The sequence below is a fragment of the Taudactylus pleione genome, unplaced genomic scaffold (genome assembly GCF_031769625.1).
Source record: "Taudactylus pleione unplaced genomic scaffold, aTauple2 ptg000032l, whole genome shotgun sequence".
Lineage (NCBI taxonomy): Eukaryota > Metazoa > Chordata > Amphibia > Anura > Myobatrachidae > Taudactylus > Taudactylus pleione.
The window spans coordinates 32,967,959-32,985,060 of record NW_028284434.1 but is presented as its reverse complement, the minus strand read 5'-3'; the positions used below and the strand labels follow the sequence as shown (position 1 = coordinate 32,985,060).

Below are 17,102 nucleotides of genomic sequence, written 5' to 3'. Positions count from 1 at the left end.
CAGCCGGCCCTTTACTTATGACACAGGCGCACGCTTGGCACTACTTTGTTGATGCACGTGCGGCTACTGCGCACACAATTCACAAACACAGAAAATAATTTTTTTTTTGGTTTGGACTGGAGTGTACTTTCGGGGGTTACAGCACCCTTAACGGTCAAGCCAGCCGGCCCTTTACTTATGACACAGGCGCACGCTTGGCACTACTTTGTTGATGCACGTGCGGCTACTGCGCACACAATTCACAAACACAGAAAATAATATTTTTTTTGGTTTGGACTGGAGTGTACTTTCGGGGGTTACAGCACCCTTAACGGTCAAGCCAGCCGGCCCTTTACTTATGACACAGGCGCACGCTTGGCACTACTTTGTTGATGCACGTGCGGCTACTGCGCACACAATTCACAAACACAGAAAATAATTTTTTTTTTGGTTTGGACTGGAGTGTACTTTCGGGGGTTACAGCACCCTTAACGGTCAAGCCAGCCGGCCCTTTACTTATGACACAGGCGCACGCTTGGCACTACTTTGTTGATGCACGTGCGGCTACTGCGCACACAATTCACAAACACAGAAAATAATTTTTTTTTTGGTTTGGACTGGAGTGTACTTTCGGGGGTTACAGCACCCTTAACGGTCAAGCCAGCCGGCCCTTTACTTATGACACAGGCGCACGCTTGGCACTACTTTGTTGATGCACGTGCGGCTACTGCGCACACAATTCACAAACACAGAAAATAATTTTTTTTTTGGTTTGGACTGGAGTGTACTTTCGGGGGTTACAGCACCCTTAACGGTCAAGCCAGCCGGCCCTTTACTTATGACACAGGCGCACGCTTGGCACTACTTTGTTGATGCACGTGCGGCTACTGCGCACACAATTCACAAACACAGAAAATAATTTTTTTTTTGGTTTGGACTGGAGTGTACTTTCGGGGGTTACAGCACCCTTAACGGTCAAGCCAGCCGGCCCTTTACTTATGACACAGGCGCACGCTTGGCACTACTTTGTTGATGCACGTGCGGCTACTGCGCACACAATTCACAAACACAGAAAATAATTTTTTTTTTGGTTTGGACTGGAGTGTACTTTCGGGGGTTACAGCACCCTTAACGGTCAAGCCAGCCGGCCCTTTACTTATGACACAGGCGCACGCTTGGCACTACTTTGTTGATGCACGTGCGGCTACTGCGCACACAATTCACAAACACAGAAAATAATTTTTTTTTTGGTTTGGACTGGAGTGTACTTTCGGGGGTTACAGCACCCTTAACGGTCAAGCCAGCCGGCCCTTTACTTATGACACAGGCGCACGCTTGGCACTACTTTGTTGATGCACGTGCGGCTACTGCGCACACAATTCACAAACACAGAAAATAATTTTTTTTTTGGTTTGGACTGGAGTGTACTTTCGGGGGTTACAGCACCCTTTAACGGTCAAGCCAGCCGGCCCTTTACTTATGACACAGGCGCACGCTTGGCACTACTTTGTTGATGCACGTGCGGCTACTGCGCACACAATTCACAAACACAGAAAATATATTATTTTTTTAGCACTTGGGGGGAGCACCCCTGATGGACAGAGCACCCCCTGGACAACACTACAGCACCCCTTTAGGACTGGGACACTGCACAGGACTTTGGAGTGGACACAGCCCCTATGGAGAACTGACTGCACAACACAGTCCAGCCAGCCCCTATGGACTTTGAAGTAGTGGACACAGCCCCTATTAACAACAGCAGCACAGCACAACACAGCAGCCGCTATGGACTTTGAAGTAGTGGACAACAGCAGCACTACACTACACTACACTACACTACACAGCCCTAACTCCCACCCTCCCTCTTCACTGTCCACAGCCGAGTGAGAAAATGGCGCCGACGCGGGTACCTTATATAGGATCCAAAACCCGCGAGACTCGGAAGGCGGGATGATGACGTTTTGCCTCGATTTCAGATCCGAGTCAGGCGGGAAAAGTCGAGCCTGACTCGGATCGGACTCGGATCGGGGGGGCTCGGGGGGGTTCGGATTTCAGAAATCCGAACCCGCTCACCCCTAGTCTGAACCCTATGTTCCGAACTCCGTTCTCAGATGGCGTAAACTGCTTTATGCCTATGGAGGTATTCTCGAAGGAGAGGAATCTTAAGAGCCCTCTCCCGCAGCCTCTAACCAGATAAGTTACTAACACTGTGCACATGCGCAGTGTCAGATTCTTAGGAGTCTTTCGAAAATATGAAAAACTCCTCAGATAAGCCTGGGATGTGACTAGCAGGGATAGCGGTTATCACTACTGCTGTCTCTTCGAGTTACAGTTTGTACATTGCAGGGAAACTTGAAATAAAAATGTATTATGAATGCATAGGCCCCCTGGTCACTCCATGGTGGCACAACTGTAACAGTATAACAGCATTTATAGAACACTTCTTCAATGCATAGTGTAATATTCAGACTCTTTATAAATGTATAATATTATAGCCAGTAGCATTTATACCCTCTCTATATATAATCTACAAACACCACATACAGTATATATCAATCATACATCCTCCATCGGTGAGTTTGCACTATTAGGGGATTCCTGGTAAATGTAATCTACACTTGCGCTTATAAAATTCGAAACAAATTTTTTTCCTGGGTTTTAATAGTGAAGAAGACAGTAATGAATATAATGTTGATAGAGTATCACACTTGTAGGATATTGCTTTATCTATGGTATAGACTACATGCAGACTTATGCAAACTAGCAGTGACTGATGTTTAGTGCAACAACTACAACTAAAAGATTAAACTATTTTGATTAAAGCACATATATGTTATGGATCACTGCTCCTTAATATTTAACACAACCATTACCAGACTTATTTCAAAGTCTGATGGTATTACTATTACCCACTATACACCGCCATTACTAAAAATATGAATAGCAATGATATTGCAACCACATGGACATTTGCACGCATGCGCTAACAACCCCTCGCGCTTCGGCTTTAACATCCGCGCAAGCGCATTAATGGAAGAAATGTTCGCATGCGCATTGCATCCAACGTGTAACGCCAGGGAGTGGGCGTGGCTTAGTTATATTCCTCTCTGTCTGCAACAGCGTGGAGAAGGCGGAAGTGTCTGCAGCACAGTAAGCGACAACGTGGGTCACAGCCGGGATACATTGTTATTATTGTCCGTCATGTATTAATATATAACCCGTCTGTAAAATTGGGCATGCCGGAGGTGTATTAAATATCCCAGTGTCTCCTGGGGTTTTATATGTGTATCATGCTCTGGGTGGTGTTGTGACTTGATATCAGTGGCTGTTACACACTGTATTAAATGTTCATATAACTTCTTAGTGACTTCTACTAAAATAATCTAAGAGGTTTATATTACAGCCCATTATGTAGAAGACACGCAAGATACTTAAAAAAATATAAAAAAATTAACATCTATGGAAACTGGACATAACGTGGTCGCAGCCAATTGTGCCCCATCCTTGAACATTTGTGTGCACAGCACTATGGGTCTGCGAGCAGATATCAGCGAGGGCGAGCTACACATAGCGATGTGTTCCCGATCAGCCGATGTACACGATTTCCCCTTGAACTCTCCCCGCAGTCCTGCACACGATTTGGTCTGAAAATTCTGCCAATGTGACACACAATCTATAGTGGGTCCTAACTATTCCAGTGCATCCTGACTTGAGACTGTCAGATCAGAAGATGCGATGTGTGACCTGCGGGGACGTGCATCGTGAGTGTGAGTGGCATATTTTACACGATCTGTCGTTCCAATGCGTCGGAATCGGCCAGATCGGGTAAAATATCGCTATCTGTGTGGGCACCCTAAGTGAATGGACCCCATAGAACTGACCTGTCATCGGGTTCTCTATAGTTCTTTCTTTCCCATACTACAAAGGTCACTGAGTAGAGAATGTGCTCTATGGGAGAGATCATTCTATTCAGCACAGCTTTATGTCCCCTGTTCCCTCTAGGGCAGGAGTAGTCAACATGCGGCCCTCCAGCTTCTGTAGCACTACACATCCCAGTGAGCCCTGTTTTGCTATGAGGGTATGTTAAAACTGTGTCAGGGCATGCTGGGGTGTGTAGTATGCTCTAGTACAGTGGTTCCCAAACATTTTTGAATCACTATGCCCTAGAGTATCAGCATTGTTTTCACGGCACCATTAAGTCAAAAGTTTGCTATAGAGCATTTCAGAAAATGTAATAAAGTAGTAAATTGTGCTTACCTGTCATCCTTCGGTTCAGTTATGTGGTGGTGGACAGGTTTGTGCTTTTGTTTGTCCATGTATGTACATTAAATTGACCATAAATAATTAAATTTGGTGCTGGACCACTAACCTGAGGCTCCCCTGCAAGTGTCCCGAGGCACCCCAGGGCGCCACGGCACAAAGTTTGGGAGCCACTGCTCTAGGGCATGCTTCCTCTTGTTTGGACAACGGTATAGCAACAGAGGGTCTCATTCAGACCCGCTTGCGAGTGCAGGACGATGTTACCCCAATGCGCATGCGCACGACGGAGGGAGCTCCGTCGTGCGCATGCGCGAGACCCGGACAGCGACAGCCAAGCTGTCGCTCCAGGTCTCGCACCAAAGGGGGCGTGCTGTCGATGGTGACTGACAGCACACCCCCTTTGGTGGGCGTGCCGGGGCGTGGCTGCCAGACCGAGGCGTTCCCATGGGAACGCCTACCGTCTGGGTCCGGCCCCACTTACATCACTAGTGATGTCAGTGGGAGTGATTTTGGCTCTGATAGAGCCAAAATCACTCCAGGGCTTGTGGCCACGAGACCCTACCGCAGGGTCTCGTTGCAAGCCCGATGGTCGCGATGGTCTTGACCATCGCGACCATCATCATGGACGCTCGCATAAGCTGTGGGTGGTAGCCCACAGCTATGCGAGCGTCCAAAAGGCTGCTCCACATTTAAATAGGACGGCCCTGATTCAGAGCGAGCGCTCTGGTCAGAGCGTCCAGCTCTGAATCAGGGCCAGAGTCAGGTTGTCACTCTAGAGTGGGCCTGACCAACCGGTGGCTCTCCAGCCGTTGTGACACTATACAGCTGGGTACACATTACGTGATATGTCACCAGATCTGGCCAACAGTTTGTCGACATCGGACAGTGTGTATGCACTATGCTGGCCCATGCGCGCTCCCGCAGGGTCGTTCATCGCATCGACAGATCTGCCGTACATGGTCAATCTGTCAATGTGATGAATGAACCCATACATTTGGATGCGGGTGGTGAATGACATATCGTGCGGTCGGTCACCAGATCGTGTGGTGTGTACGGACCATACGATACGTTGTCCATCGCATCGTGGGTCTCCCGTTGCATTGCTGGTCATCTAATATGTACCTACCAAAAGTCTCGGCATGCTCTGCCACAGTTTTGCTATTAGCGAATGCTAAAACTGTGGCAAGGCATGCTGAGACTTGTAGTTTATTAACTAATAAAATGATTGAAGAAAACAGCATTAAAAGTTATTAACAAAGATTTTTATACCAATTGTAGAAAGGGAAAACATCAGTGGAGAGAAAAACAATCATAAAGGAACAAGGATAACATAATGGGGAGAGAGAACAGGAAAGGACATCAGTTGTATACAGTCAGGTGCATAAATATTGGGACATTGACAGAATTTTCATATTTTGGCCTCTATTCACCACCATAATGGCTTTGAAATGAAACAAACAAGATGTGCTTTAACTGCAGACTTTCAGATTTAATTTGAGGGTAATTACATCCAAATCAGGTGAACGGTGTAGGAATTACAACGGTTTCTATATGTGCCTCCAATATCCTTCGAGTGCTTCTTCCACACGGCACAACTTTCCTTTTGAAAACTTTTTTTCAGGAAAGAGCAATGAATGCTATGTTCCCTAATGACTGAGTGGGATCGGGGGAAACCCCTTTTTTTGCTTACCATTTAGTGCCTTATGCAGGTAGAAAAAAAATAATGCTAAAGCATTGGTTTACAGAACTGTTTTAAAAGTGGAAAGGCGTACAATCCGACACGTTATCTCCACGTTATATTTATCAGCAAACGTAAACGACGTATCCCAGTGGTTCACAAATATTTTTCCATCCTGTCAACACACACAATACATTCTTCATCTGTTTGTGACACACCAGTGCAACAAAAATTGTAATAAATAAAACTGGAATGATGGTTAAATCTCAGTGTGTTAAAAAATTATCTTTTATTAATATGATGCTAAAAGGGCTGAACATAACTGTAAAATAATCAGCAATTTACATCGGTACAGACTAATATAGACAAACATAACTAGAAATATACCTAATACAAAATACATAACATAATTATGTATAGGTGGGAGACTTGCAAGAGCTGAAAATCTTAAGGGAACTTGAGTGGACACATGGCCAGATTAAGGATGTGGGGGCAACAAACTTGTGGAAACCCTTACCAATAAAATTGTCAGCTAAGGTGGGTACCATTAGACGATATGTCGGCAGATTTGGCCGACATTGTCCACATCGGGAAATGTGTACTCGCTATGGATGACCATGCACACTCCCGCAGGTTGTCCATCGATATCGTTCCGTCGGCCTGCATGTAGTGCCGACAGAACGACCCAGCTGCCGACGCCAGGCAGGTGAATGGAGCTGCTGCCCGACATATCGCAATGGTCGGGCACCGGATCTTGTAAATGTGTACTGGCCGCCCGATATGTCGGATGTCACGTCGCTGGGTACACGCATCGGTAAGTGTGTACCCAGTTTAAGATATGCTGGTGATGTTATTGAAAAGTATAATGAGTATAATACTCCCAGCCTTAGAAATGTGTTTAACACAACGTAAGGTCCCCAGTTCACATTAAGTCATATGTAAACCCCAGTACACATTTGCCACAGTGCTCACACGCTGGTGATGTAAGCTATGCTAAGGTCCTGTGGGGGCCGCCCCAGCTGCCCAGTTGTAAATTAGGCTCTAGGTGGACACAAAGATGGAGAAGAGGCAGAGGCTAGAGAGTTGGCATGAAGTTATTCTAATTTGACAATAAATTGTAGTTTAGAAGCCTATGAGATTTTGTTTTCCAACTATATTTACTTGTGTAATTAATACAAATAATTTCTGGGCTCTATAATTAAATTGGTTTCAGTATAATGGAGGAGGAAAAAGAATGCACTTTGTGGCTCCATATACTATTAAAATAATAATAACGTATAGTTATAACATATATTTCATGGTCACGTGACCTCAAAGAACGTTCTTGCCACCCCAAATGGAGTTTTGTTTTCTGGATGTCCTGACAGTGCAGGCCTTTGCATGTTAATACATCTGTTAATCTGATCATTCCTGTTAGTGTTCCAAAGCCAATGTCATTTAATCAACTTTTCAGGTCACACCGTTTCTTTTATAATTTAGAATGGCCAAAAAAAGGGTTAAATCCGAAAATAATGAGCAGAAAAAGAAAATGCCAGAAAACGTAGCAGAAGCCCCTGTGTCAAAAAAAAAGAAATTGATTTGTGAGGTAAGTACAGTGTTTTATTTTCTAAGTAAGACTTTGTTTGATTTTTCTGAATATTAGCTTAGAGCAGTACAAATAGCTGTTAGTATGGAGTTAATGCTTTATTTAAAGATTGTGCTGCTGACTACAAGCCCTAAACCTGCAATGTTTTCCACCACAGCACACGGGGAAGGAAACTCTTTAACAGCACTCACTATTGTATAGATTTACATGTCACTGGCCATTAATCTTTGTTCCAAAAACAAATAGGCAGCACACGTTATGTAAAAAGAATTAACAAAGTACAAGCCTGTTCTGACTTCTTCAACAGCAGCAGCATTGTGTAATTACAGTAGGTACATCTTACAGCATATCAAATGCAGCCATGCCTCCTAAAATCTGTTTAACAAACACTACTGATATGATGTAAAGAACATGGGCAAACATTGGTGGAGTTTCCAGTTGCCTGGAATTCCCCCCAGCGGCTCGAATCATGGCTATAATAACAATAGAATGTAATACGATTTTACTAGAGCTGCGGCCACAACATACAGTATAAGGACGTAACATATCTGCTGTGCATGGCCAGTGGCAGCAGCTTCTCCTACCAAGTCTGCTGCATGTGTGTGTCTGAGCACTTATTCAGCGCACTGGACTAGAGAGCAGCTGCCAGCAAAAAGAGACAGGTGTCTCCTTATGAGATGGGAGAATGTGCTTAAAAAGCTTAGTTCTGTCTCCTGCTTTTTACATTATGTATGTATATTTATTATGGGTTGTTGAACCTGTTTCTGATCACTTATGTTAGTCATATGACATAAACTTGTTTGATAGAGAAAGTTAATATTTTTTTTGTAGACTCTCTATGCTAGAGACAATCTATAGCGCTATACTGTATTACAAACACTATCCAGTAAGGAGACCAATGTGAACCAGGGCCAGTGCTAGGTTTTTCTACAGCTCACCTGACTGTCTCCAGTGCTCTGCCGAGTAAGGGTCTTATTTTATGAAATGATGCCCTTATACATATGTGTATTTGTTTTAAAGGATTTCAGCCACTATTTAACAGTTATATATGTCAAAGGCTGTGAGTTAAATAATATACACAAAATAATGGGAATGTGCATATTTAAATAATGACCAGCATGCTTCTGTCACTCATTTGCTTCTGTAACTAATTTGGCGGACTGTGATTGGCAGGTAGGCAAAGTTGTGGTTCAGAAATGCTATGTGTGAATTGGTTGATTCTTAAAAAGGCCTGGAGCTAGGGATATCACAGAAACTCAATGTAATTTTTTTAAACTGTGTCAGTGTTTCACAAATCTGGCTCTCACACACTCCCGACAGCTCATATATTCAAGATTTCTCTCTGTGGAAACAGGGACCTGCTCATCATAGAGCTTAAATTGTAATTGGGTGAGGGGATAGATTATTTATTTGTTAACAGTTTCTTATATAGCGCAGCATATTCCGTTGCGCTTTACAACTGGAACATTAATAGAACAAAACTGGGTAATAACAGACAGATATATAGGTAGGAAGGCCCTGCTCGAAAGCTTACAATCTATAAGGAAATAGGCATTGATACACAAGGATAGGTGCTATATATTGCAATATGGTCCAGCCAGACTGCAGAGTTTCTTGGTGGGCTACATGATCCAGTCACACAGGAATGTCGGCCAAATGTCAGGAGGATGTGAAAGAAAGACAGTGTGTGAGATTATGTGTGGACTGTGAAAGGGGATGTAATTAGACATGGAAGCTATGAAGGTTATGTGGGCGGTTCTGGAATCTGATAAGCTTGGCTGAAGAGTTGGGTTTTCAGGGAACGCTTGAAGACTAGATGTAAGTCTTATTGTGCGTGGTAAGGCATTCCATAGAGTGGGTGCTGCCCGAAGAAAGTCCTGTAACCGTGAATGGGAGCAAGTAATGCGTAGGGATGAGAGACGCAGATCTTGTGCTGAGCGGAGAGGTTGGGTTGGGAGATATTTTGAGATGAGTGAAGAGATGTATGTTGGTGTGGTTTGGTTAATGGCCTTATGTGTAAGTAAAAGTATTTTGTATTGAATACGGTAGAAGACCGGCAACCAATGGAGGGACTGACAGAGCGGGGCAGCAGACGATGAACACTTGGCAAGGAAGATAAGCCTTGCAGCTGCATTAATAATGGATTGTAATGGCGATAGCCTGTTTTTGGGAAGACCAGTAAGAAGACTATTGCAATAGTCCATGCGGGAAATAATGAGTGCATGGATCAGAGTTTTTGCAGTGTCTTGTGTGAGATACGGTCAAATTTTGGATAAGTTTATTAGATGTATGTAACATGATTGAATGTGGGGAACAAAAGACAGTTCAGAGTCAAGGATGACACCAAGGCAGCAAGCTTGTGGAGCAGGATGGATTGTCGAGTTATCAACCGTGATCGAGAGATCAGGTTGGTAACTGTTCTTGGCCGGTGGAAATATAATTAATTCTGTTTTAGAAATATTAAGTTTCAGGTGGCGAGATGACATCCAAGATGAATTGGCAGAAAGACATTCAGTGACACGGACCAATACAGATGGTGATAAATCTGGGGAGGATAGGTATATTTTTTTTTAAACAATTTCTTTTATTGAGACACCGCACATAAGCACAATCAGATACATCAAAATAACAATCACGCAAAGTATAAATATACATAGAGTACAGTAGACATACAGATCATAATTGTTGTGAACATAATATAGTAACAGTGTGTCTACCAAAGAAGAAAAGAAACCCCCCCCCCCCAAAAAAAATAAAAATAAAAAAAACAAGTCAAAAACCACATAGACATATATATATATATAGCTCATGATAGCAGTACTCCACCATATAAACACTGCATATGTCCTAGTTATCAGAACATAATGTATATCAGATAATATTTAAAACTTTCAACATCTGACTAATACAACCAAAAACAAATAAATAATACTACAACAAACACAAAAAAAAAACTAAAAAAAAAAAAAAAAAGATCTCTCTCCCAATCCTCCCCCCCCACCCCCAAAGGATCCATAATCATCTGTGTCTGATGAAAACACATTAGGTCGTGGCAGAGTTGATGTCTATTGGTGTATTATTTCCAACAGCCTGGAGTAAAAACCAAGATGTATCCTTCACATTATAATATATTTGGCGTCTCACGTCGAGGGATAATGTAGATATATATGATTCCCACATATCAAAAAATTTCTCCACTTTCTTTTCCTTCTCTAAGACTACCTCTACCCAATCCATTCGAAATATGTTATATAACTTTGTCTTAAATAACACAAAAGATGGGGAGGTGGTCGAAATCCACTCCTGCAATAATGTTTTACGAGCAGCCGCGCTAATTGCCAATAACAGTTTTCTGCTTCCTTTGCTAGCTCTCGTATCTGTAGGTATAATGTGAGGATAGGTAGATTTGAGTATCATCTGCATACAAATGGTACTGAAATCCAAAAGAGCGGATTAGTTTGCCAAGAGAGGTGGTATAGATTGAGAATAACAGAGGACCTAAAACAGAGCCTTGCGGAACTCCAACTCATAGAGGTAGTGAAGAGGAGGCAAATCAGAAAAACGAACAGTAAAAGAGCGATCATGGATAGATGAAAAATGAGGAGTGAGTGTAGCACAGGGTGGAGATTGGGACAGTTGTGAGAGTACGTTAGTGAGGGTAGTATAGGTGGGAGTAGGATAAGTTTTAATAAAGGGTTTTCAGAGAGCTTTTAAAGAAAATCAGTCTTGCTGCAGTATTTAAGAGTTAGAAGTGGAACTAAGTGGGTGAGGGAAATGCTAGGTAAAAGAGGTTGCAGTAGTCAAAGTGGGAGATGAGTGTGGATAAGAGTTTTAATAGTGTCATGGTTAGAAAAGGGCTAATAGCAATATTTCTAAATTGGAGGCAACAGGACTGGGACAGACACTAGCTGTGAGGAACAAAGCAGAGGGAAGAGTCATATGTGATACCAAAGCAACTGGTGTGTGAGACTGAGGAAATTATAATGTGCTAGTGGATTGAGACAAGTTGAAGAGATGAGCTACAGGTCGGCATGCAGAGAGGGAGTTGAAAGGTTAGGAGGGATTAGGGTCGAGGGAGCAGGTTGTAGGGTGAGATAAGATGAGTGCAGAGACTTAATTTACTAAATGAACTGACGTTGGATTGGGGAGTGAAGGAGAAAGTAAGTGGGGTTTGTGGGATGAGGAAATATCTTGTTGAATGTTCGATTTTGTTTTTGAAGTAGGTAGCAAAAATAATGGGCTGTGTGGGTGGCAAGGAAGGAAGTGCATGAGGTGAATAAAGCCCTTTTTATGGTTTTCACAAAAAGTAGTGCAATTGCTATATTTATTATTTGGTGACTGTTAGAAAAAATTGTGATACCTCATATGAATATGCTGTAGAGCAGAGTTTCCCTTCCCATAAATAGGCTGTGGAGCAGAGTTCCTCTTCCCATGAATAGGCTGTAGAGCAGAGTTCCTCTTCCAAGAATAGACTGTAGAGCAGAGTTCCCCTTCCCATGAATTGGCTGTAGAGCAGAGTTCTCCTAGCCATGAATAGGCTATAGAGCAGAGTTCCTCTTCCCATGAATAGGCTGTGGAGCAGAGTTCCTCTTCCCATGAATAGGCTGTGGAGCAGAGTTCCCCTTCCCATGAATAGGCTGTAGAGCAGAGTTCCCCTTCCCATGAATATGCTGTAGAGCAGAGTTCCCCTTGCCATGAATAGGCTATAGAGCAGAGTTCCTCTTCCCATGAATAGGCTGTAGAGCAGAGTTCCTCTTCCCATGAATAGGCTGTAGAGCAGAGTTCCCCTTCCCGTGAATTGGCTGTAGAGCAGAGTTCCCCTTCCCGTGAATTGGCTGTAGAGCAGAGTTCCTCTTCCCATGAATAGGCTGTGGAGCAGAGTTCCCCTTGCCATGAATATGCTGTAGAGCAGAGTTCCCCTTGCCATGAATATGCTGTAGAGCAGAGTTCCCCTTGCCATGAATATGCTGTAGAGCAGAGTTCCCCTTGCCATGAATATGCTGTAGAGCAGAGTTCCCCTTGCCATGAATATGCTGTAGAGCAGAGTTCCCCTTGCCATGAATATGCTGTAGAGCAGAGTTCCCCTTGCCATGAATATGCTGTAGAGCAGAGTTCCCCTTGCCATGAATATGCTGTAGAGCAGAGTTCCCCTTCCCATGAATATGCTGTAGAGCAGAGTTCCCCTTCCCATGAATATGCTGTAGAGCAGAGTTCCCCTTCCCATGAATATGCTGTAGAGCAGAGTTCCCCTTCCCATGAATATGCTGTAGAGCAGAGTTCCCCTTCTCATGAATATGCTGTAGAGCAGAGTTCCCCTTCTCATGAATATGCTATAGAGCAAGCAGAGTTCCTCTTCCCATCGTTAGACTGTAGAGCAGAGTTCCTCTTCCCATGAATAGGCTGTGGAGTAGAGGTACCCTTCCCATGAATAGGCTGTAGAGCAGAGTTCCCCTTCCCATGAATATGCTGTAGAGCAAAGTTTCACAAACCGTGGTTCTACTGCTGTAGAATAATCAGCCTTTTAGGATAACTTTTTTTTTTTAATGAAAGACTGGATCTATTAGACTCATTCCATCTGCCTGTTTATATTTCATCAGGTCCCATTCACTTGTGACTTATCAATCATTTGGAAATTGTTGAATTTTTAGTATTACCTGAAGCAAACAGCTTGTTGTTAAGAGAAACGTGACCTCAATTTTTCAAATGATCATATTGTATTTTTTGTTAATTAGCCTTATTTTATGTTTTATTTATTTTCAATATTTTCAGTGCTTGTTGTGTTGAGCCCTCTCAAAAGATTTGCTCATGTAGATTTTCAAAATGCAACTAAAGAGTAGTGAGATCACTGATTTCCGCACCGACATGTCTGCTGTTCACATGGTAGCTTGTAAAATGTTCATATGTCAGTAAATATTCACTTTTATTTTCCCATAAATGTCCAGCATAATACTGGGGGCAAAAGTCACTTTTCAAAGACAACCTAATGTCCGTGCCTACTTAAGTCACTGATAGTCTACTGATAGTTTAAATTATGGCACACATTAAGTAATGATGACTTAGTTGTAATAAGGCTGGGAAGACACTGAAGAAGGCTAAGCTAAGAATCCCTTTGCTGCTTGGCTTCCCATGTACCAGATTTATTCACACAACAAAATATGTCAGCTATGCAAGTTGTCCAATCTTCCAGGCCAACGTTTTCCATCATATGTGAAGCCACCATTGTTTACATGTGGTTCACCAGTTTCCGCCTGCTGACACTAAACATTTATTGCTTGTCTGGGCAGAAGAGTCACTGTTTCATGAGCTTGTCACTACAGTACTTCCCCAATAACTCTTTCCTTATCTGCTAATTCCTCTGCCGAAACTGTTCACATCATAGAAGCATAGTGATGTAGAGTGCCTGTAGTCTATGCTGCTAGTCACAGGGTCCCCTTAAGTGGAGAATTCCACAGGGACTATTAATGTCTGCAATAATCGACTGCCGTTTGTTAGTTCTTATAGTAATACACAGTTTTTAAACAATAAAATAAAAAAATAGCAAAATGCACCCACATACAGAGACACTGGTACAGTGATAGGGGTTTCGGACTATAGATAGACAGTAAAAAGGTCGACAACGTCTAGATAGACACCAGGGGGTATATTTACTATGGTGCAGGTTTTTAGAAGTGGAGATGTTGCCCATAGCAACCAATCAGATTCTACTTAACATTTATTTAGTACCTTTTTTGGTTGGTTGCTATGGGCAACATCTCCACTTCTATAAACCTGCACTTTAGTAAATATACCCCCAGATGTTAGACAGTCAATAGGTTGACAGGGATAAAAGGTCAACACACTAAAGGTCGACTTGTAAGAAGGTTAACAAGTATAAATGGTTGACAGGATCAAAAGGTCGCCACACCAATTGTTGATACAAAAAATGGTCATCACATGTTTTATTTTTTTTAGGGATCAGATTAGGCACTTACTGGAGGCTTAGGGTTTGGCACTTACCCAGACGGTTAGGGTTAAGCACCAGAAGGGGGGAGGATTCGGGTTAGGCACTTACCGGAGGGTTAGGTACTATAAGGGACGATTAGGGTCAGACATCTACCCCGACAGTTAGGCTTAGGCACCAGAAGGGAGGGTTAGGCACTAAGGGGAGGGTTAGGGCAAAGATTAGGGTTAGAAATTTTTTTTCCTTCACGTCGACCATATTTTTGTATCGACCTTTTGACCATATCGACCATTTGTACCTGTCAACCTTCTACCATGTCGACCGTTTGTACCAGTTGACCTATTCACTGTCTAACATCTGATGTCTATCTAGTCACTGTCGACCTTTATACTGTCTATCTGTTATACCGCACACCAGTGATAGAAACACATTTTCTATAATACAAAATTTACATGATCTTTTATATATCACACCAGCATACACATCAGGGGACTGTGCACTGTGCAAGCTCCAGAGCCGGCTGTACTCATCGCCGGGAAAGTCGTAACCAACTCAGTTGTATCTCCACTTGAATGGGTAAACTGGATGTAACGGAGAGGTTCAGTACATATGCGCACTGACAATGCTCACAGCTATGATACCAAGCGCACAGATAGTGGCGGTGCATATGGGCACATATATACTCATTTAGTTCTGTGTATGCTGTGCGAGTCCAATGGTGTCAGACTTGTGTTTAAGCGTTTAAGACACTAGTCAGAGCTGTTTTCTTTAGTGTAAAATGGCAGCTGTATCTACTCACTATGCAACCATGCTCTCATGCTGCCTTAAAAACAGTGAGATTAAAGAAACCAGTGGAGCCCCATACATCTGATGGCAGCGAGCCGTAAGAAATCCTGACTGCAGTTTGCTAAAACACGCCAGAAACTAGCCATTGTGCTTCTGGGAGGAGCACCACATCACTATGTTTACAGAAAGCAAATTATAAGCTTTCCAAGAAAAGCTCATCCACAGGTCAAACGTAGAGGTGGGTCAGTGACGCAGTGGGTTGTTGTGCTGCATACACAGACTCGTACTGCATACACAGAACCATACTGTCCCTTTAAACCGGGACACTCATGAATTGCACACCTCTACGTTTGACCTGTAAGCTTATGCATGTGCCTATGGGTGCCTTGATTGTGTACACGGCATCATGAAATCTGGAGGTTACCAGGCCATTTTGGAGCACAGTGTTAAACCCGTCTGATGACGGTGACATTATTGACTTTTTCAGACACGAGCCCCTTAGTGCAAAGGAGGCGTAGTCTGGGTCTAAAGTCTATATACCTGGCCTTCTACGGGCAGTCCGTGCGGCTTTGGTTATTACATATCCCCCGTGGCTAAATCCAAATATGCCTTCTTTAAGGATAAGGGTGTTGCCACTGTAAATCCTCTATCTGGTCAGGTGGATCATTTAGAGGAGGCGTGGAAAATCCGGGTAAGCGGTTCCAGCCTCAAAAACGGTTGACCTTTTGCATACCCCTTTTGCGGATAAATACATTTCCGAATGGGAGTTACCTTTACGGGTAGATTGTCATGTTACACGCCTAGTGAGGAGTGCTACGTTGCCCATGCCCTCCAGGTCCTCTTTGAAGGAGGTTCCAGATTGCAAGGTGCAAATATATCTAAAATCCAATATTCCCTTGCTGGAGGGGCTTCCAGGCCGGCTATGGCCGTGTGCTGGGGGGCCACAGCCATGGAACACTGAGTAGGTAACTGGATCTCTGCACACTGACTCTCCAGCAGAGCAGGTGGATAGTGGCAAAATCTCAGAGACTTTGCCACATTCATAATGAGACGGTCTTGCATATAGCCTACTCCTTTCCAGAATCTCCTCGGCAGCAGTAGCGGCTTGCCGCTCCCTGTGGTTACGCTCTTGGAAAGCGGACGCAGATTCCATTTGGAATGCTTTGCCTTTTACGGGACAAGTCCTGTTTGGCCCTCGTCTGGACGCAATTGTGGCCCTGCAGGCAGCAGCTACGTCTGCGTGTCTGCCATCGGCTACAGTCCCATCAGGGTCTGGGGCTTTGTCTTTTCGGCCCTGTGAGGCCAGGGTAAGTCTAAAATACAGCTTTCCAAGACAGCCAGTAGCCAGGAAATCTGCTCAGCCATAAGAACAGGCTTGGAGTACAAGACGTCCTACTCCCAAGTTGGACTATAAGCCTTCAGCCTCACGGGACGGGCCTCCTCTCGGGAGCCCCCAGAGTTGGAGGCCGGCTTCTCCAGTTCGCCCAGTGCTGGTGTCTGACCACCACGGACACTGGGGTAAGAGAAGTATTTTCTTGAAGGTATGTCCTCTGCTCCCGGTAAAAGCCTCACAGACGGTTTTTCGTTACAGGTCTTCTGTCAATTCAGGACAAGGCCCTGTAATTTTTGAGGGTGTTACACTCTATGCTCCAGGCAGGAGTTATAGTACCTATTCCGTTGCCCCAAAGGGGAACGAGGTATTACTCCATCCTCTTTCTGGTACAGACACCCAATGGGTCTTACCAGGACATTCTCAACCTCGAATCCTTCAACAGATTCTTAAGGGTTCCTCGGTTCGGGAGGGGGACCCTGCATTCCATCATTCAATGGAGCCTGGGAATTTTGTGGTGTCGTTGGATATATTCAGGGTGACT

At 43.8% G+C, this 17,102-nt stretch overlaps 1 protein-coding gene across 1 annotated transcript in view; it reads left to right on the top strand.

Annotated features, from left to right (window-relative positions):
• Window positions 1-3,050: 3,050 nt before the first annotated feature.
• Window positions 3,051-17,102, top strand: part of CHLSN (cholesin) — a 344,029-nt gene continuing 329,977 nt past the window's right edge. The window contains exons 1-2 of the mRNA XM_088452000.1: window positions 3,051-3,129; window positions 7,397-7,502. Of these exons, the coding sequence (XP_088308126.1) occupies window positions 7,398-7,502 (105 nt within the window). The 5' untranslated portion in view covers window positions 3,051-3,129; window position 7,397. The remainder of the gene's footprint in view (window positions 3,130-7,396; window positions 7,503-17,102) is intronic.